Below are 21,836 nucleotides of genomic sequence, written 5' to 3' on the forward strand. Positions count from 1 at the left end.
CTTGCTTATTTATTTTTAAAGCCAAAATGATATTTAGCGTCCCATAATGGACAACCATATAAACATTCACAGCGTTATCTGATGATTCTGGAATTCCAGTCAGATACAGGCTATATTGCCACTGAGTATATCAAACATACATTATGCTTCAAATGGTTATATGTAAATGCTGTACTTTAACAAAAAGATATGGTTATGTTGCCGTTGTGGGGAAAAAACTACAGCAGCAATCGTTCTCTCTCTGCTATGTTTAAAGGTTATGGCACACCCAACTCGGAAACTCGGGTATTAAGAATATCTTCGAATTTCCCAGTATGTCTAATTTCCAACTAGGAAACTCGTATTCATAGTAATTCTGATGGGATGTGAAGGCAGCGTTTATCCAGTGTTTCCCGATCCTGGTTCTGTCTGAGGACCCACAGCACCGCACAATTCGGGTCCAATGCTCAAACCCTCCACTATGGACAGCAAACCAAATCTGTTTACATTGACTTTTATTTGACGATTATATTGACGTGAACTTCTGAAATATTGTTTTTGATGTTTGTAAGTGTGGTTTTTTGGATATCTAGAGTTAGTGATTTTATTCAGGTCTACACACATGATTTAGTTACATAAGGCAGTCTTGTTATGCTCATAAATGTTAATAGCACCATCATAAACACAATACTGAGTCATACATTTGCTGATTATTCACTACACTACTAGCATCACTCTAAGGTTTACTCTTAGAGTCCCTTTAAAATTGCAACACACAATAACTCGTCAAGCATTTATTTATCTAGATGCTCTAATCTCTGTCAGAAACTCCTTGACCATGTGAATCTTTCTTCTCATCTCTGCTCTTTTCCTTCGTAGATTCTTTCACCACCTGAGCAATGAGCAAAAGAATCAGATATTTGCTGAAAATGTACATTTAATAAACAAAGCAATAACTTATACCATTTAATTTGAGAGATATATTAAATATTGCTACTAATTAAGTAAAATGCGAATAATGTGTGATGCAGTCTCTTTTATTGATACTTCTATAGAACTTCACTAGAATCACTAGATCTCTTGTCTCACCTCTCCATCACGAATGTCCACGGTCTTGATTATGACTTTCTTTCCAGGTCCAGTATCAGAAAACTGACCGTAATCTGTTCAAAGACATCACACAGCAAATATGATGCAAAGGTGGAGCAAAACAACTTTTTTAGTAGTAGAGAGAATTTAAAGCAGTCCAATTATGCCCCTTTTTACAAGATGTAATTTAAAGGAACACTCCAGGTTTTTTTTTTTAAATAGGCTCATTTTCCAACTCCCGTAGAGTAAAACAGTTGAGTTTTACAGTTGTCGAATCCATTCAGCCGATCTCCGGGTCTGGCCGTAGAACTTTTAGCATATAGCTTAGCATAGATCATTGAATCTGATTAGACTGTTAGCATCTCGCTCAAAAATGACCAAAGAGTTTCGATATTTTTCCTATTTAAAACGTGACTCTTCTGTAGTTACATCGTGTACTAAGACCGATTTCTAGACCGATATGGCTAGGAACTATACTCTCATTCCTGCGTAATAATCAAGGAACTTTGCTACCATGGGTGAAGCGGCGCAATGATATTACGCAGCGCCTGAAAATAGTCCCCAGCACATTCTCTGTGTAAACAGGTTGTCACGTTGGTTATGTTGATGGAAGTTAGCCTATTTTAGTTGTTTTAGTAGTTTTAGTTGGCTAACGATGCCTTTGGGAAACGCACGCCAGGTCAGTAACTAATCGGCATGTCTGTAAAACGTATCAATTTTTTTCAGTTTAAACATGCTAATGTCAATAGCCTTTATATAGTTCTGTTGTGTTTGTTTTATGTTTGTTCTGAGAATAGAAATTACTTTCTGTTCCTCAGCAGAATTCCTCCACAACTTGTAACATTCTTGGCAATAAATACTTTTGGTTACTTTGTGATTTGATTACATACTTTTGACATCTCTTCTTTATTGGATGGCACATACATTGAAATAGGATAATCGTGTACAATTTAAACAAAAAATACAAATAGGAAGAAAGGAAATGCCTATGTATTGCTGGTTGGCCGCTTGGTGGTGTTGTGGGGTAATTATTGCTGAGTAGGTAAATGCAGCTTGATGATAAACTTTTAAAAATGTATTTTAACTAAAAATTAAAATGAAACTCAAATCTTAAGACGCTAAAAGTTTACAGGCAAGAGACAATTAAGGTCACTGTTCCAATCATTTAAGACACTGACTAAAGAGACCTTTCTACTGACTGTAGACCTGCTGCAAGAGAATGGTGCAATAAACTGCAGATGTGCGTAAGATGCCAGTGCTACAGGAAGGACAGCTGATCGCCCTTGCAGTGTCAAACCTCATGTAACCATGTGTCCCTTCCAGATGTGTACGAGAACTTGGTGGAAGAGTAACATCTCACAGCAAGAACTGGCAAATCTACAGTGCTTAACAAATTTGTTAGACTGCCATGCAATGTAAGGTTTATGGCCTAAACTAACAGTATTGCTGATTATCAGTCATTTTTTATGTTTCTGTAAAGGCTAACCCACCAGTATGTGTAAGCTCTCTAGTCACAAGTTAAACCTCAGACTTGAATCCTATTGAACACACACTATATTGCCAAAAGTATTGGGACACCCCTTCAAATCATTGAATTCAGGTGATCCAATCACTCCCACGGCCACAGGTGTATAAAATCAAGCTCTAGGCATGCAGATGCTTCTACAAACATTTGTGAAAGAATGGGTCGCTCCAGGAGCTCAGTGAACTAAAGCGTGGTAATGTGATAGGTTGCCACCTGTGCAATAAGTCAATTTGTGAAATTTCCTCACTACTAAATATTCCACGGTGAACTGTTAGTGGCATTATAACAAAGTGGAAGCAATTGGGAACAACAGAAACTCAGCCATGAAGTAGTAGGCCACGCAATCACAGAGCGGAGAACTTTCTGCAGAGTCAATAGCTACAGACCTTCAAACTTCATGTGGCCTTCAGATCAGCTCAAGAACAATGTGTAGAGAGCTTCATGGAATGGATTTCCATGGCCGAACAGCTCATCCAAGCCTTACATCACCAAGAACAATGCAAAGTGTCGGATGCAGTGGTGTAAAGCACATCGTAAGAATTCCAATCCAAAACGCTGACCTGATGAATCTATGGCTGCTTGCTCAGGATATACACTCACCTAAAGGATTATTAGGAACACCTGTTCAATTTCTCATTAATGCAATTATCTAATCAACCAATCACACTGCAGTTGCTTCAATGCATTTAGGGGTGTGGTCCTGGTCAAGACAATCTCCAAACTGAATGTCAGAATGGGAAAGAAAGGTGATTTAAGCAATTTTGAGCGTGGCATGGTTGTTGGAGCCAGGCGGGCCGGTCTGAGTGTTTCACAATCTGCTCAGTTACTGGGATTTTCACGCACAACCATTTCTAGGGTTTACAAAGAATGGTGTGAAAAGGGAAAAACATCCAGTATGCGGCAGTCCTGTGGGCGAAAATGCCTTGTTGATGCTAGAGGTCAGAGGAGAATGGGCCGACTGATTCAAGCTGATAGAAGAGCAACTTTGACTGAAATAACCACTCGTTACAACTGAGGTATGCAGCAAAGCATTTGTGAAGCCACAACACGCACAACATTGAGGTGGATGGGCTACAACAGCAGAAGACCCCACCGGGTACCACTCATCTCCACTACAAATAGGAAAAAGAGGCTACAATTTGCACAAGCTCACCAAAATTGGACAGTTGAAGACTGGAAAAATGTTGCCTGGTCTGATGTGTCTCGATTTCTGTTGAGACATTCAGATGGTAGAGTCAGAATTTGGCGTAAACAGAATGAGAACATGGATCCATCATGCCTTGTTACCACTGTGCAGGCTGGTGGTGGTGGTGTAATGGTGTGGGGGATGTTTTCTTGGCACACTTTAGGCCCCTTAGTGATAATTGGGCATCGTTTAAATGCCACGGCCTACCTGAGCATTGTTTCTGACCATGTCCATCCCTTTATGACCACCATGTACCCATCCTCTGATGACTTCCAGCAGGATAATGCACCATGTCACAAAGCTTGAATCATTTCAAATTGGTTTCTTGAACATGACAATGAGTTCACTGTACTAAAATGGCCCCCACAGTCACCAGATCTCAACCCAATAGAGCATCTTTGGGATGTGGTGGAACGGGAGCTTCGTGCCCTGGATGTGCATCCCACAAATCTCCATCAACTGCAAGATGCTTTCCTATCAATATGGGCCAACATTTCTAAAGAATGCTTTCAGCACCTTGTTGAATCAATGCCACGTAGAATTAAGGCAGTTCTGAAGGCGAAAGGGGGTCAAACACAGTATTAGTATAGTGTTCCTCGTAATCCTTTAGGTGAGTGTAGATCCAGACACACCTTTAGCAATCATCAAGTACCATAGCGTCTGCTCCGAACATTTAACCGAGGACGACTATTTTGAAAAAATGGAATTTGCCACACGGACATGAAACGTGTGCTGAAGGATATGGCCATCCCATCGGTAGTACAGACAGGACAAAGCGGACCACCTGCGGCTGCAGTAAGTGTTCCGTTATGTTTTTAGACTAATAGTCTACTGTAACAGTGCCATTAGCTAGATCTAATGTAACGGGTGGTCACTACTGTATTGCAGTTGTTCCCGTGCTCCATGTATCCCCTGTAATGTTAGTATTGTGTTGTCACGAACACGCTCTGTCACAGTAACAAACAAGCAGTGCTAGAGGTAAATTGGCGTCTTGTCTATCAGCTTCCAAAGTTTGTAACTCCTTGTCTGTGTATTCTGGCTCAAAACGATATGGTTATGGATTTTGGTCTGATATCAAGTAAAAATCCTCTGCCAATTCCTCAAAGTCAGCCATGATCAATAGTCACGTTCGTTACTAGCTACCTAGTCACGTTGGTTTTGTTGACGGAAGTAACAACGGGGCTTCTCACGTGCTGCGAGCAAATCACTCCGCAGAAGTAGAGCAGTGCTGCGCCTTCTGAGAATATAGTCCCCAGTATACATACGTTTATAAGATGGCTACGTCTCATGTAACCTTGTTGTTTGTACGCGCTGTGACTGTACACATCACAACATGTAAATAGGAAAATGTTGGCATTATTTTGTCACATATTGAGCAGTGTGCTAGCTGGGGCCGTTTACCTCCGGTCTTTGTGCTAAGCTAGGCTAACGGTGGGTGCGTCAGACAGAGTTATGGCATGCACTGAGATGAGAATGGTATGTATGGACTTATCTAACTCTGGGGGATACGGTGAATAAGCTAAAGTCCCTAAAAGTTGGTGTGTTCCTTTAATAAGTGAGGAAAGACTCACCACCACTGTATCCACTTATTGAAGGCATTTTCATGCTAGGAAACGCAATTCTGAAAGATGAAGTACAAAGGATATCAGTTACCAGGAGTAAAACACAGAAACCTGTAGCTCAATTGCATCACTCTTACCGGCTTTCCTCTCCCTCCAGAAGTTTCCTGTAGGTGGCGATCTCGATGTCCAGGGCCATCTTGACGTTAAGCAGATCCTGATATTCCCGCAGATGGCGCGACATGTCCTCCTTCAGACGCTGTATCTCCTCTTCTAGACGTGTCACAGTATCTTGATAGTTTCCAGCCTCTGCAGAAAACTGCTCCTCCATTTCTTTCATCTGCCTCAGTAGAGCCTCGTTCTGCCATCACAAACACACAGTTATTTAGCCGTCTAAATGAGGGAGTTCCATAGACTTACACTGCCTTTCACAGGTTTTTGATTATTAAGATTTATAATATAGCGAAATATTATTAAAATGATTGTGTTTTCTATTTGAATATATTTAAAAATGTTATTCATTCCTGTGATCAAAGCTAAATTTTCAGCATTGTTACTTCAGTCTTCAGTGTCACATGATCCTTCAGAAATCATTCTGCTATGATGATTTGCTGCTCAAGAAACATTTATGATTATTATCAATGTTGAAAAATATTTTTTTTAGGATTCTTTGATGAATAGAAAGTTCAAAAGAACAGTATTTACTTAGCTTTTGCAACATTGTACTACCGTTTTAAAAGTTTTGGGTCAGTAAGATTTATTTATACATGTATGTATGTATGTATGTATACATGATGTATACATTTATTGTATACATTGGGGAATGTATACATTTATTCAGCAAGGACGCATTAAATTGACAATATTAACAGTAAATACATTTGTTATAAAGGATTCTATTTAAAATAAGTGCTGTTCTTTTGAACTTTCAATTCATCAAAGAATCCTGAAAAAAATATTTTTCAACATTGATAATAATCATAAATGTTTCTTGAGCAGCAGATCCTCATATTAGAATGATTTCTGAAGGATCATGTGACACTGAAGACTGGAGTAATGCTGAAAATTCAGCTTTGATCACAGGAATAAATTACATTTGAAAACATATTTAAATAGAACACAGTTATTTTACATTTTTATAATATTTCACAATATTACAGTTTTTTTTTATTTTTTTTTATATAAAATAAATGCAGCCTTGGTAAGCAAAAGAGACTTCTTCTAAAAACATTAAAACACTTACCGATCAAAAACTTTTGAACGGCAGTTTATATAGTTTTAATTTAAAGCCAACTATAACTACCATAGTCAAGGTGGGGGATAAATCCCCCCTATAATAAAAAATTGGCAAAACATTTTATTTTTAGGCAGGCGCCTCAGTGACCTAACAGCGCTCATGTCAATGTCAAAATGATTGAAACGACCAATCAGATCAAAGAAGGATAAATGTGAATTCCAACATGACGATTTAGTTTTAACAGTGAGTACGTTTACATGCAATGTTCAAGACATGGTTACAGCCTTGAACTACACTATATTGCCAATCAATATTGGGATCCCTCCAAATCATCGAATTCAGGTGTTCCAATCACTTCCATCTCTTTTAATGCTTCAGCATACCAAGATATTTTGGACAATTTCATGCTCCCAACTTTGTGGGAACATTTTATTGATGGCCCCTTCCTGTTCCAACATAACTGCGCACAAAGCGTCAGTCCATAAAGACATGGATGAGTGAGTTTGGTGTGGAGGAACTTGACTGGCCTGCACAGAGTCCTGACCTCAACCCGATAGAACATCTTTGGGATGAATTAGAGTGGAGTCTGGCCAGGCCTTCTCGTCCAACATCAGTGCCTGACCTCACAAATGCACTTCTAGAAGAATGCTAAAAAATTCCCATGAACACACTCCTAAACCTTGTGGAAAGCCTTCGCAGAAGAGTTGAAGCTGTTATAGCTGCAAAGGGTGGGTCAACTCCATATTTAACCAGACGGATTAAGAATGGGGTGTCATTAAAGTTCATGTGCATGGAAAGGCAGACGTCCCAAAACTTTTGGCAATATAGTGTATAATGACTCTAGACATTTAGAAAGAGGTTAGGTTTTCATATGTACAGTGCTCTTGAGAGAATCAATGTCGTAGGTCTGGGCTTGAATTTGCCTCCTCAGGTCATTGGTCTCTTGTTTAGTCTGTCTCACGACCTCAGCATTGCGCTTGGCTGAATCGGTCAGGTCTGCAAACTAACAGAGAAAAAACAGAAAGATGATTATTATGTATTGTACTGTCATCAGTTGAACACACTCACTCATGGTGACACTCGCCTTGGACTTGTACCACTCCTCAGATTCATGCATGTTTTTGGAGGCGATGGTCTCATACTGAGCTCTGATGTCTCGAAGTGCCGCGGTCAGATCAGGACGGCTGGATGTCTCCATCACCTCCATCTTCAGCTGCTGATTCTGAACACTCACATGTACATCCTGGATTTCCTACATATTTTTTTAAAACAAATATTTACATTTTTAAATATATTTCTCTCAGGTCTTAAACAGTGACTCAGAATTACATTTTAAAGAGCATTCCAGGTTCATTAAGACATGCTGGTCCCACTTTATATTAGGTGGCCTTCACTACTATGTACTTATATAAAAAAGTAGGTGGGATACGGGTAAAGTTCGGGACAGGTGTGCTGGTATGGGTAAGTTTAAGGGTAAAGTTAGGGACATGTGTGGTGGTGTGGTTAAGTTTAAGGGTAGAGTTTGGGACAGGTGTGGTGGTATGGGTAAGTTTAAGGGTAAAGTTAGGGACAGGTGTGGTGGTATGGGTAAGTTTAAGGGTAAAGTTAGAGACAGGTATGGTTGTATGGGTAAGTTTAAGGGTAAAGTTAGAGACAGGTATGGTTGTGTGGGTAAGTTTAAGGGTAAAGTTAGAGACAAGTGTGGTGGTATGGGTAAGTTTAAGGGTAAAGTTAGGGACAGGTGTGGTGGTATGGGTAAGTTTAAGGGTAAAGTTAGGGACATGTGTGGTGGTGTGGTTAAGTTTAAGGGTAGAGTTTGGGACAGGTGTGGTGGTATGGGTAAGTTTAAGGGTAAAGTTAGGGACAGGTGTGGTGGTATGGGTAAGTTTAAGGGTAAAGTTAGAGACAGGTATGGTTGTATGGGTAAGTTTAAGGGTAAAGTTAGAGACAGGTATGGTTGTGTGGGTAAGTTTAAGGGTAAAGTTAGAGACAAGTGTGGTGGTATGGGTAAGTTTAAGGGTAAAGTTAGAGACAGGTATGGTTGTATGGGTAAGTTTAAGGGTAAAGTTAGAGACAGGTGTGGTGGTATGGGTAAGTTTAAGGGTAAAGTTAGGGACAGGTGTGGTGGTATGGGTAAGTTTAAGGGTAAAGTTAGAGACAGGTGTGGTGGTATTAGTAAGTTTAAGGGTAAAGTTAGAGACAGGTGTGGTGGTATTAGTAAGTTTAAGGGTAAAGTTAGGGACAGGTGTGGTGGTATGGGTAAGTTTAAGGGTAAAGTTAGAGACAGGTATGGTTGTATGGGTAAGTTTAAGGGTAAAGTTAGAGACAGGTGTGGTGGTATGGGTCAGTTTAAGGGTAAAGTTAGAGACAGTTGTGGTGGTGTGAGTCAGTTTACGGGTAAAGTTAGGGACATGTGTGGTGGTATGGGTAAGTTTAAGGGTAAAGTTAGGGACAGGTGTGGTTGTATGGGTAAGTTTAAGGGTAAAGTTAGGGACAGGTGTGGTGGTATGGGTAGGTTTAAGGGTAAGGTTGGGGACAGGTGTGGTGGTATGGGTAGGTTTAAGGGTAAAGTTAGGGACAGGTGTGGTGGTGTGGGTAGGTTTAAGGGTAAAGTTAGGGACAGGTGTGGTGGTATTAGTAAGTTTAAGGGTAAAGTTAGAGACAGGTGTGGTGGTATGGGTAAGTTTAAGGGTAAAGTTAGAGACAGGTGTGGTGGTATTAGTAAGTTTAAGGGTAAAGTTAGAGACAGGTGTGGTGGTATTAGTAAGTTTAAGGGTAAAGTTAGGGACAGGTGTGGTGGTATGGGTAAGTTTAAGGGTAAAGTTAGAGACAGGTGTGGTGGTATTAGTAAGTTTAAGGGTAAAGTTAGAGACAGGTATGGTTGTGTGGGTCAGTTTAAGGGTAAAGTTAGAGACAGGTATGGTTGTGTGGGTCAGTTTAAGGGTAAAGTTAGAGACAGGTGTGGTGGTATTAGTAAGTTTAAGGGTAAAGTTAGAGACAGGTGTGGTGGTATTAGTAAGTTTAAGGGTAAAGTTAGGGACAGGTGTGGTGGTATGGGTAAGTTTAAGGGTAAAGTTAGAGACAGGTATGGTTGTATGGGTAAGTTTAAGGGTAAAGTTAGAGACAGGTGTGGTGGTATGGGTCAGTTTAAGGGTAAAGTTAGAGACAGTTGTGGTGGTGTGAGTCAGTTTACGGGTAAAGTTAGGGACATGTGTGGTGGTATGGGTAAGTTTAAGGGTAAAGTTAGGGACAGGTGTGGTTGTATGGGTATGTTTAAGGGTAAAGTTAGGGACAGGTGTGGTGGTATGGGTAGGTTTAAGGGTAAGGTTGGGGACAGGTGTGGTGGTATGGGTAGGTTTAAGGGTAAAGTTAGGGACAGGTGTGGTGGTGTGGGTAGGTTTAAGGGTAAAGTTAGGGACAGGTGTGGTGGTATTAGTAAGTTTAAGGGTAAAGTTAGAGACAGGTGTGGTGGTATGGGTAAGTTTAAGGGTAAAGTTAGAGACAGGTGTGGTGGTATTAGTAAGTTTAAGGGTAAAGTTAGAGACAGGTGTGGTGGTATTAGTAAGTTTAAGGGTAAAGTTAGGGACAGGTGTGGTGGTATGGGTAAGTTTAAGGGTAAAGTTAGAGACAGGTGTGGTGGTATTAGTAAGTTTAAGGGTAAAGTTAGAGACAGGTATGGTTGTGTGGGTCAGTTTAAGGGTAAAGTTAGAGACAGGTATGGTTGTGTGGGTCAGTTTAAGGGTAAAGTTAGAGACAGGTGTGGTGGTATGGGTAAGTTAAAGGGTAAAGTTCTCTCTCAGATTTCATCAAAAATATCTTTGTTTGTGTTCTGAAGATGAACAAAAGTCTTACGGGTTTAGAACGACACAAGGGTGAGTAATTAGACAGAATTTTCATTTTTGGGTTAACTAACCCTTTAAAAGTAAACTTTCATAAACTAAAAAGTGGGCCACTTAAGTCTCAAGAAATGTACACTTACAAGTACTGGTACATTGATTTTAGTACAAACTTGAAAACTTTTAAACTGTACTACTTTTTTGTGATGGAATTTGCAGGGTTTTGTGTGTGTGTGTGTGTGTGTGTGTGTGTGTGTGTGTGTGTGTGTGTGTGTGTGTGTGTGTGTGTGTGTGTGTGTGTGTGTGTGTGTGTGTGTGTGTGTGTGTGTGTGTGTGTGTGTGTGTGTGTGTGTGTGTGTGTGTGTGTGTGTGTGTGTGTGTGTGTGTGTGTGTGTGTGTGTGTGTGTGTGTGTGTGTGTGTGTGTGTGTGTGTGTGTGTGTGTGTGTGTGTGTGTAACAACTTTACCATGATATGTGTGTAACAACTTTACCATGATACCAGTGATATTCGATTTTATTACTCATTTGTTATTGAAACAGATTTAGTTTTTTCCCAATTGAATTAAATTGGAACTGTACTTGCATTAAAAAAGGTGCATTTTAAAGTATATTTTAACATTTTTCTTGGTGCTATGTCTTGCCCTATTCATAGTTTTTAGTCATGTGACTGGTGTAGACATGGAGGGCAAAACATCAATAGAACTGCAGCATAAGCCTGTCACTTTTCCATCTCAAAGAAAGATGACCTGTTCCATCTATATATATGTGCAAGGTAAAGAATAGGATAGGATAGGATAGGCACATAGGTAGGTAGCCTATATGTCTTTAAAAAAACTGTTGGTGGTTTGTTTTGAGGGGATGAAGGTGTTACATGTGCATGTAGTTGAACTGGTTATTTCTGTCCTAATGGTTTGTCTGCCCTCTAGTGGGGGGAAATGTTTTTGTGTCTTGTTATGAACCGAATTCTCACACCTGTGGACCGGACAAGCGTGGACATAAGGAGCATCCTTGCTACATCAAGATGGTGGGACTTTGCTTATTAATTTTCCCCTAGATTGTGTTAAGATTATTGTTTGTAAATAAAACCCCTATTGGAGAGAGCCTTTTCTATTGACCCTCTTTTGTGTTATTGCTGTGACTGTAACCGTGAACAAAACGCACATTTTTGGGCACTTGTGATCCATATAGCATACGGCAGTATTTCTATCACTAAAAACAGCTTAAACACTTAACAAGAAAAACACTTAAGAGTGTCTTAATGTACTAAAACAGTGATATTAAAAGATCAAATTCACTATACACATTTTTGATGATGCATACCATATTGCAGGCGTGGCGAACTCCCGTCCTGGAGAGCCTCAGTCCTGCAGAGTTCAGCTCCAACCCTGATAAAACTCACCTGCCTAAACCTTCAGACCTTGACTACCTGGTTCAGGTGTGTTTGATGAGGGTTGGAGCTGAACTCTGCAGGACTGAGGCTCTCCAGGACGGGAGTTCGCCACGCCTGCAATATGGTATGCATCATCAAAAATGTGTATAGTGAATTTGATCTTTTAATATCACTGTTTTAGTAAAACAGTGACCGGGGGGGAATAATGACTGTCAAGCAGTGGAGGAAAGCCTTGTTTTGTCCTCCAGGTGGGCGTTCCAATGACATCACGTGAAAACTATGAATCGGTTATACTAGACATTTTTACTTTTTCATACAAATGAATTAATGTTAATTTCGATAGTCAATGGTAACAGAAAGAACATAAGTTTAATTTAAGCAGCACACAAAGATATCATCAATAAAAGCAGGCAGGTATTTGACTTTCACATTCTCTAATTCATCATTCATTAATGATTTATGTGTCTCTCACCTCATCATGCATCTTCTTGAGGAACTCAATCTCATCCATCAGAGACTCGATCTTCCTCTCCAGTTCCAGACGGGCAAGTGTAGCATTATCCACATCCTTAATACATACACACACACACACACATTCAGTCTATTATCATTTTTATATCAGTTTCTAGATATTTTAAAAAATGTAAGAATTAGTGTGATTATGTGTCTTTGGGTTGTGTTGGAACCAGAACATCCGGAGGAAAACATGGAGAGAAAATGGAAAATCTATGTAACATGCAAACTCGAGTTTAATAGAGGTAATAGTGCCACCCACTGAGCCGCTGTTCTCTCGCAAGCGAAGCCCAAAGACAGTCTTTGATTGGTAGTGAATGCGAACTGTATGACAATGACTGCATAAAAATAACGTAGCTCAGAAATAGCCTTCAGTGGAATATTGTGAGATATATTTTCCATTATCACGTTACCTTACGAAATAGAGTCAGGTTGTTTTCAGCTTCCTGTCTTTTCTGCATCTCCTCGTTTAACCTGCAAACAATTATAAGAAAATAGTCCACTTCAATAATAAAAATAGCTGCAATCATACAGTCCCTGCTGGAGAGGGTTCAAATGTGCAAAAGATGCAGGAAAACTGAAGAATGTGCAGGACCTGGAGGATTTTTCTGAAGAACGTTGGGCAGTTTAACTGCTCAGGACAAACAAGAGACTAATGAACAACCATCACAAAACACAAAAACAGCCGTGGATTATCCAGGGAACGACACAGTATTGAGAATTAATGGTACAAAAACTTTTGAACGGGGGTTATTTGAATAAATTCAGCTATTTTTTTGTCTTGTGGACTATATGTAAACATTTTTATGTAAAATATCTTATTCAGGACAGTACTAAATAAAAAATAACATGCATTTTGTATGATCTCTTTTGTTTAGTTAAAATTATTCACATTTTCACAGATTCTGCAAGCGGTTCACATACTTTTTCTTGCCACTGTATCTTTTATTTGATATTGGGTTGGGTGAGAATATCACTTTGTGTTGTGATATTCTCTAAAAGTCTTTTGCTTAAAAATGTGTGACTTGTCCCCAAGATCCCAGCCAGCACAGTCATGTGGGGCCCATATGGGCGTCACCTGGGCTGTCTAACTGGGGCCCAGCCAGTTTTGTCCTCAGTTTCCATGTAGGCCCCACATGGGCTAGCCCAGATGAACTGAACACTGCTCAGTGTGCACACTACAGGCTGATAAATGTAACTGAATCAGTGTTGGAGTTAATGAGATAATTAAGTGATTAATGAGTAATGAGTGAATATTACTGAAGACTCCTGATGATAACAAGCAGAATCACTGAAGGACAGAGAAACACAAAAGACTTCAGACACAACTTCACAAAAGCATTATCAGCTTCCCTTTTTACCTATTAGATTGACTTTCTGTTATCTTAGTTTTTATTGATAATTCCCACTGAGCAAAGGTGTACGTTGAAAAGACGTCCACTGAGGAGCCAGAATGAAAGTTTTTATGACGTCTGTTTTTGACGTGTTCTGCACGTCCGATATAGACGCTCATGGAACCTCAAGGTTAAAAACTAGTTCAAATTGTGGACATATTTTCCATTTGTAATTGCAAAGCAACTCACAGAGAGTGTGTGTTTGTCCAGAAATCATGAAAATAAAAGAAACTTAGCTCACACCTTTAGACACTTTAGACAACTTAGCATCTGTAATTCACACATCTTTGGATCGTGAGAGAATCGTGGGATTCAATCCAGGATCTTCTTGCTGTGAGGAGACAGTGTTTCCCACTGAGACACTGGAGCTGCCCTTAATCACAGACATAAGACACACTTTGACTATTTCTGTCAGACGTCTACAGAAGCTCTTACTGAGAATTAACAGAGCTTTAGATGTTGATGTTTATGTTTCATTTGAAGTCACCATTGTGGTGGGAAGCGTTTGCTTTAGTTGGGCTCTTGGTCCCTGTACTTGAGTTAGCTTTTCTTTGGATGTTATAACTGTGTGTGTGTGAAACACAATAGTTATGGCTGAGAAAGCAAAGATAAAGTGACTTCAGATGTTGTCAGCTCCTTGTTGATGACTAAATCATCAGAAGTCTAGAATCTGATGTTATGCTTTTGAGTTTTAGGTTCTTGTTTGGCAAATAATAATTTGTTTATATACTATAACCTTGTGAATCCACTGTATCGGGACTAATAGCAATAAAATAATCACTCATCCTGAAAGATGATAAAACAGCATGTGCACATTGTTTTGAGAAAATATTTCACAGTCACACGCAGACATCAAGATTTTGCATATGATTCACAACAACGGTGACAATCATAACAAAAAAACTTCATGCTGCAATGCATGATGGGTAGCTTCAAAGTACAAAACTCATGCTTGATTGTCACCGTTGTTGTGAATCATATGCAAAATCTTGATGTCTGCGTGTGACTATGTGAAATATTTTCTCAAAACAATGTGCACCTGCTGTTTTATCATCTTTCAGGATGAGTGATTTGTTTATTGCTATTGGTGTCAATACAGCAGATTCACAAGGTTATAGTATATAAACAAATTATTATTTGCCAAACAAGAACCTAAAACTCAAAAGCACAACATCAGATTCTAGACTTCTGATGATTTAGTCATCAACAAGGAGCTGACAACACCTGAAGTCACTTTATCTTTGCTTTCTCAGCCATAAGTATTGTGTTTCACACACACAGTTATAACATCTAAAGAAAAGCTAACTCAAGTACAGGGACCAAGAGCCCAACTAAAGCAAACGCTTCCCACCACAATGGTGACTTCAAATTAACCATAAACATCAACATCTAAAGCTCTGTTAATTCTCAGTAAGAGCTTCTGTAGACGTCTGACAGAAATAGTCAAAGTGTGTCTTATGTCTGTGATTAAGGGCAGCTCCAGTGTCTCAGTGGGAAACACTGTCTCCTCACAGCAAGAAGATCCTGGATTGAATCCCACGATTCTCTCACGATCCAAAGATGTGTGAATTACAGATGCTAAATTGTCTAAAGTGTCCAAAGGTGTGAGCTAAGTTTCTTTTATTTTCATGATTTCTGGACAAACACACACTGTCTGTGAGTTGCTTTGCAATTACAAATGGGAAATATGTCCACAATGAGCACATTCAAACTAGTTTTTAACCTTGAGGTTCCATGAACGTCTGTATCGGACGTGCAGAACACGTCAAAAACAGACGTCATAAAAACTTTCATTCTGGCTCCTCAGTGGACGTCTTTTCAACGTACACCTTTGCTCAGTGGGAATTATCAATAAAATCTAAGATAACAGAAAGTCAATCTAATAGGTAAAAAGGGAAGCTGATAATGCTTTTGTGAAGTTGTGTCTGAAGTCTTTTGTGTTTCTCTGTCCTTCAGTGATTCTGCTTGTTATCATCAGGAGTCTTCAGTAATATTCACTCATTACTCATTAATCACTTAATTATCTCATTAACTCCAACACTGATTCAGTTACATTTAACAGCCTGTAGTGTGCACACTGAGCAGTGTTCAGTTCATCTGGGCTAGCCCATGTGGGGCCTACATGGAAACTGAGGACAAAACTGGCTGGGCCCCAGTTAGACAGCCCAGGTGACGCCCATATGGGCCCCACATGACTGTGCTGGCTGGGATACTAAAGAAACTGAAGTCAGAAAGAGATTTTTTTTTGCCAAGTATGCTTACGCACAATAACAAAATAACAGCGACAAAGACCGTATGTCTTCAGTGAAGGTCGTGATATAAATATAAAATCTTACCTGGCAGAGAGTCAGAGAACCGATTAGCTGATTAGCTTGAAAGCATCTGAGATTACATTAGTACCGATTGGGTCAAATGTTCTTATGACAAATTTAATAAGCGATTCATAAGCCAAACACGTAGAGGGAGTACTACTACTCCTATATCCATATCATAATATATTGCTACCAATCTCAAAGGCTCCTATGTTCCTCTCAGAGTATGTGTTTAACTGTCCTACAGTCGTGTTTGAGGCATAGAGGAGATTGTGCCATTGCAGATTTACTTTGCAATGAACTGCCCTTATCTATAAGATCCTCATTGAGTATGCACACCTTCAAAATTGATCTAGACTTACTTATTTTGTCTGGCTTTTGGCATTTGATTGGGTCTGAGAAATGTGAGTGATTTGCTATATAATAGATAACTCGGGGCCGTCCATAACCACCATATACATTGAGGGGGATCAATCCCCTCCAATACTTAAAAATGGCCGCTAGAAATGTCAAACGATCGACGGCAACATCCAGTGATGCAAACTACAACACTGTTAAATCTAATTAGTTAGACTTACTTGAAAAAAGCATGCAAACCGATTGCCTTAAAAAACAAAACAAGTGAAATAGGAATAGTATGTTGTGCTAACAAATGATTAGTATAGTTCACTTACACAAGAGTTCTAGTAACTAAAAAAGAACAGAGTACTTGATCTTTTACTTTAGATTTACTCTCGACTTAGTATAGCTAGACTGGGTAAACCCAGCCTGATCTGCCAGCGATTTGATTTCGCCCGGCAACTCAGTCTGGAAACCCGTACACTCATTTCTTTTGCTTCTGTTACACTTTTGCGGGAACCAATCACAGACGGGCTTATCCACTTGGCCCGCTATTGGAGGGATTATCACGATGACGGATAGAGAAGCGATGGGTCGTTGCCCGTTGATCACACCTCTTGTGGTCTGATTGGTTGAAGGACTATCCAATTGTGTACAGAATAATTAAATTTATGCGCGTTTATGCTAGCGTGTGCAGTAGAAAATACAGAGCAGACTCCCCAGACCAATTTTCAGTCTTAAATTGAGCTTGGTCTGGTGATAGCCAGACAATATAGCTACCATTGTTGTTACCATTGTGGTGTTTTGTATGCTGAATGAAGTCTGTTTGTGACTCAAGCATGGTCAACTGTAAAATATTGTTAAATATAGAGGAATTATGTCCACCCGATTAAAAGTTTCTCAGGTGTTTATGACGTAAGTGTTTACACTACAATTGTAAACAAATATTATACAACATATAGGTAAATATTACGTCGTAAATAATACATATTAATTATTCAGTCAGACGCTCTAGGTCAACTTTTAAAAGCAACCTATTTATTACTTCTCTTCCTTTGAAACCAAATAACTGTGATTTCTTGTTGCATCGCTGCATCAATAGGAACAGAGTTGTAATAATATCAATTTTAACAATTAAGACATTAAGTAAAGTTAACTAAAAAGTGTTAGTTAGAATCACTGTTAACTCCTCTCAAATATGACCGTTTTGAATTGAAAATATGCATTTACATGATTCATGTAACTCCTAACTGTGTGAAGAGACAAGAAACTGCTTACTTTTTGTGAAATATAGGCATACAAATAAAAGTTCATACGTACAAAATACGTGCTTTGAGCAAAAACATTACGATTTTTTAATGTTTTTGAAAGTCTCTTAAGCTCACCAAGACTGTGTTAATTTGATCAAAAATACAGTAAACAGTAATATTGTGAAATGTTATTACACTTTACGTTTTCTGTTTTAATATAATTTCAAATGTAATTTATTTCAAAGCTGAATTTTCAGCATCATTAGTCCAGTGTTCGCAGTGTCACATGATCCATCAGAAATCATTCTAATATGATGATTTTGTGCTCAGTTATTATCAATTATTATTGTTGCTCAGTTATTTAAAAAAAATCTTATTTTTATCAATGTGGAAAACCATTTTTGCATGCTTCATATTTTTGTTGAAACCGTGATTTTTGTCTGGATTCTTGATGAATAGAAAGGTAAAAAGAACAGCATTTATTTGAAATATAAATATTTTGTAATAATTATTTTGATCAATTGAATGTGTACTTGCTGAATAAATGTATAATTATTATTTATCCCCAAACCATTGAATGGTAGTGTATTATGGTTTCCACAACAACAACAAAAACAGCCCAACTTTTCTCAAGATTGATAATAATGATGAATGTTTCTTGAGCAGCACATCATCATATTAGAATGATTTCTGAAGGATCATGTGACAATGAAGACTAATGAAGACTAGAGTAATGATGCTGAAAATTCAGCTTTACCATCATAGAAATATATTACATTTTAAAACATAATAAAAAAGAAAACGGTTATTTTAACTTGTAATAATATTTCATAATATTACTGTTTCTACTGTATTTTTGATCAAATAAATACAGCCTTGGTGAAAAGAAGAGACTTCTTTCAGAAACATTAAAAAATCTTAATGTTTCCAAACTTTGGACTGGTACTGTAGGCTGGCTCCGCCCTCCTACGTACTTCCGCTAAATTTTCATTTTCCTTCAGTACTCCGTCTGGGATTCTCTGTTGTATTCTCTGGTGTTCTCCGGTCAAATTTTAACCGGTCCAATCAGCAAACAGAGAGAGTGGCTGAGAACGATGACGTTGATGTCGTGCGCTAGTTTGAGATGACATACGTCACGACCAAATGTTAGCGATTGGTTATGGCAGATCCAGAGTGGCTCTGGGCAGGTCCAATAGTTTTAAACTTCAACAGAGAGCCCTCCTTCAAGTAAGAAATGTACGAGAGTCTGGTAGGACCAGGCTAGGCTATGTGTATATTTTAATGCAAATTAATGCAATTATTATTTGCAAATAGTTCAAACCTATAATTTCCCAGCTAGAATTAGGCCTAGAGTTTCCTTCACTATTCTGTTTCTATATGGCTTTATAAAAAAAATAAAAAACTATGTTCAGATGGACAGATGGCGTAGCCTACGAAAAAAGCGTAACTGACGCAACATATGAAGTGAAATATAGCATAAACATTTTGAACTGAGAGAGGCGTTACACTTTTTCCGTAAATTAAATACGGAAGGCAGTCTGGTGGAAGCTAAACGTTTGACTTTATAATGTGTTAAATATGTATATTTTTCTTACACAAATGCATCACTTCACTTTAGAAGGCATTTATTAACCCCCCGGAGCCGTGTAGGTTGCGTTTATAATGGATGGATGCACTTTTGTGGTCTTCAAATTTTGGGCTCCCGTACACTGCCATTATAGAGCTTGGATTAGACAGGACATTTTTTAATATAACTCTGATTGTATTCGTCAGAAAGAAGAAAGGCATATACACCTAGGATGGCTTGAGGGTGAGTAAATCATGGGCTAATTTTCATTTTTTGGGTGAACTATCCCTTTAAAACATATAAATGGTCATTATTAAACGAAACCTTCAATAATAGCTACATCCATTGGTGTATGTTGTGCTTTGCACACAGTTTGACCCCATATTTCGTAATAGGCTATTCGTTGTTTTACTTACTTCGAACTTACCGTTTCTCCTCAGGGAAAACGCCCTGCATGAAATCCTTTAATTACCTAGAGGCGCAGCGCGGCAGAACAACGCGGAGCGCGCATTGAATTCGTGCACGCGGTGTGAAACGAGCGTAAAGACTCATTTGAATAAAGTTTAAAAGTGTTGAGGTTAAAATAGTTTTAAGGAGCAGTGAGTGGCACATCTGTATGTGTTTTTGTGGTTTCGCAGTACACGCATAAATTATGTCCTTCCTTCATAGACTGAATAGGCTACAGACAGTAGGCAATGTGATATGGAGCATTCGTTGTTTAAATGTCTCTTCCATTAGACAGTCTAAACCGCAGTATAGATGAGGATGGGACTGGGAGGATCCCAGCTGCTGCAGTTTCTTTGTCTCTCGGTTACTTTCAATCGCTGCCACGCCCATGTATCGTGAACATCAGTATACAGACAGACATACGGTTACAAGATCTAATCTTAATCTCTTCAACCATATTTAGCATACCTCTGTAATGATATCTGCAAATGTCAGATTTTCTCCACTAAAGCAAAGCTCTTTTCTTTTATATCAACTCCTCTGTATCAAAGTTAACATAGAGACACCCTGACTGAGCAAATTTAAAGCAGGCCTACACTGTAAAACAAACGTGCGGGTCATTTTCTGCCTGGACATTAAAATACAGATACTTTATATTTATACGATACATTGTGCCTTATTTTTTCAGACTTTATTTTACAGTGCAGCCTTGCTATATAGTCATTTCTATCCATAATATCCCAATGTAACCAAATTAATGAATAAATATGAATCCTTCAGACACAACAGGTATCATTATAACAGCAACTGGCAAAATATCAGCTGCTCAAAATATTCTCCCACATTCAGAAATGTCTGTACCTCCACTTTTCAAATGACTTACATGACACGTAATCTTTGTCACTTTTAACTTTACAGTATTAACTTTAACTTTTAAGTGAACACCGTCCAATTTTCTGTCATCTTTATGTTGTTCCAAACCTGCATGACTTGCTTTCTTCAGCCAATCAAACATATTTTGATACATATATATTCAAAAACATCTTATTTTGTATTCCTAAGAACGTTTGGATCTACATGAGGGTGAGAAAATGATGGCAAAAGATACATTTTTGGGTGAACCATCCACTAATACACTAGCCAGTGTCAAACAGTATAAAAGTTAGAAGTTTTCTAGAAATATTAACAATGCAAAAATTATAAAAATGAAGAAATCTGAGACACACCTCTGCTTGAGCAGGGCCACATCTTCGGCCAGGTTGTCTCTCTCCACCTGCATCTGGTCTCGGTCGTTGGCCATCAGCTCCAGCTGTCTGCGCAGCTCCCTCATCTCCTGCTGGCACAACTCATTGACGCGGCCTGACGGGCCCTGCTCCTGCTCCTTATACTGACCCAACTCCAGAGTCAGCTTTGAGTTCTGCTGCTCCAGATACCGCACCTTCTCTATGAAGCTGGCGAAGCGATCGTTGAGTTCCTGCAGTTCTTTTTTCTCATTGCTGCGTGTGGTCAGGAACTCCTGGTTGACGGCCTCTGCCAGCGAGAAGTCCACTTTATCATAAGACAGACGGGGGCCCGGAGTGCTGGAGCGGCTCCTGAAGTCCACAGAGCGGGTGGGCATGGAGGAGGAGACGTAGCGGCCTCCTACGCGACTGGACACAGGGCTATAGGCGGGCGCCCCAAAAGTGCGGTGATAAGAGGTACGGTATGAGGAGTGACTCATGGTTTTGCCTCTAATCCTTGTACTTTTGTTGAATGATTAACTGGTGTATCTTCTGCTGCTTCTTCTTCTTCACGGTGTCTGCTGTTTTGAACAAAGCTGAGTCACGACAGGATGTGAGACTGAGGCTTTTATACATGAAGCTGGTCAGTTCATCTGAGCTCCACCCAGCCCAGCCCATTCCCAGTCTCCAGAGCCCCTGATCTCATCTTCAATCATGTATCCATCATTCATCCATATGCTCCCTCCCTCCCAGGCACAACCTGGGCACTTCTCTGATGCTTTCCATTTCATATGTGAATCAATGCAATGAACAGCTTTGTGTGCAATTATTTCATTTATAATGTTAACAGAACTGAAAAGGGCATTTTTGGGTGAAAGTCAAATGAAAAAGGATGAATGCATTTCATTTTTGCATGGAAAATGTAGGGTGCTGGGATACAAATGTAAGATATAATAGAATTTTCTGGAGCTTTCACTTCAGAATGCACGCATC

The 21,836-nt window shown here is 39.2% G+C and overlaps 1 protein-coding gene across 1 annotated transcript; it reads right to left on the reverse strand.

The window, feature by feature from the left end:
* On the reverse strand, nucleotides 1–21,458 carry prph (peripherin). Its single transcript, XM_079845059.1, has 9 exons — nucleotides 20,850–21,458; nucleotides 12,728–12,788; nucleotides 12,274–12,369; nucleotides 7,660–7,827; nucleotides 7,453–7,578; nucleotides 5,479–5,699; nucleotides 5,351–5,400; nucleotides 1,069–1,142; nucleotides 1–871 (listed from the first exon to the last, which is right to left on the reverse strand). Exons 1-9 carry the CDS (start codon nucleotides 21,341–21,343, stop codon nucleotides 791–793), a joined length of 1,371 nt encoding a protein of 456 aa, XP_079701185.1. The 5' UTR covers nucleotides 21,344–21,458; the 3' UTR covers nucleotides 1–790.
* Nucleotides 21,459–21,836: the final 378 nt, after the last annotated feature.

The sequence above is a fragment of the Gobio gobio genome (genome assembly GCF_949357685.1).
Source record: "Gobio gobio genome assembly, chromosome: 19".
Classification (NCBI taxonomy): domain Eukaryota; kingdom Metazoa; phylum Chordata; class Actinopteri; order Cypriniformes; family Gobionidae; genus Gobio; species Gobio gobio.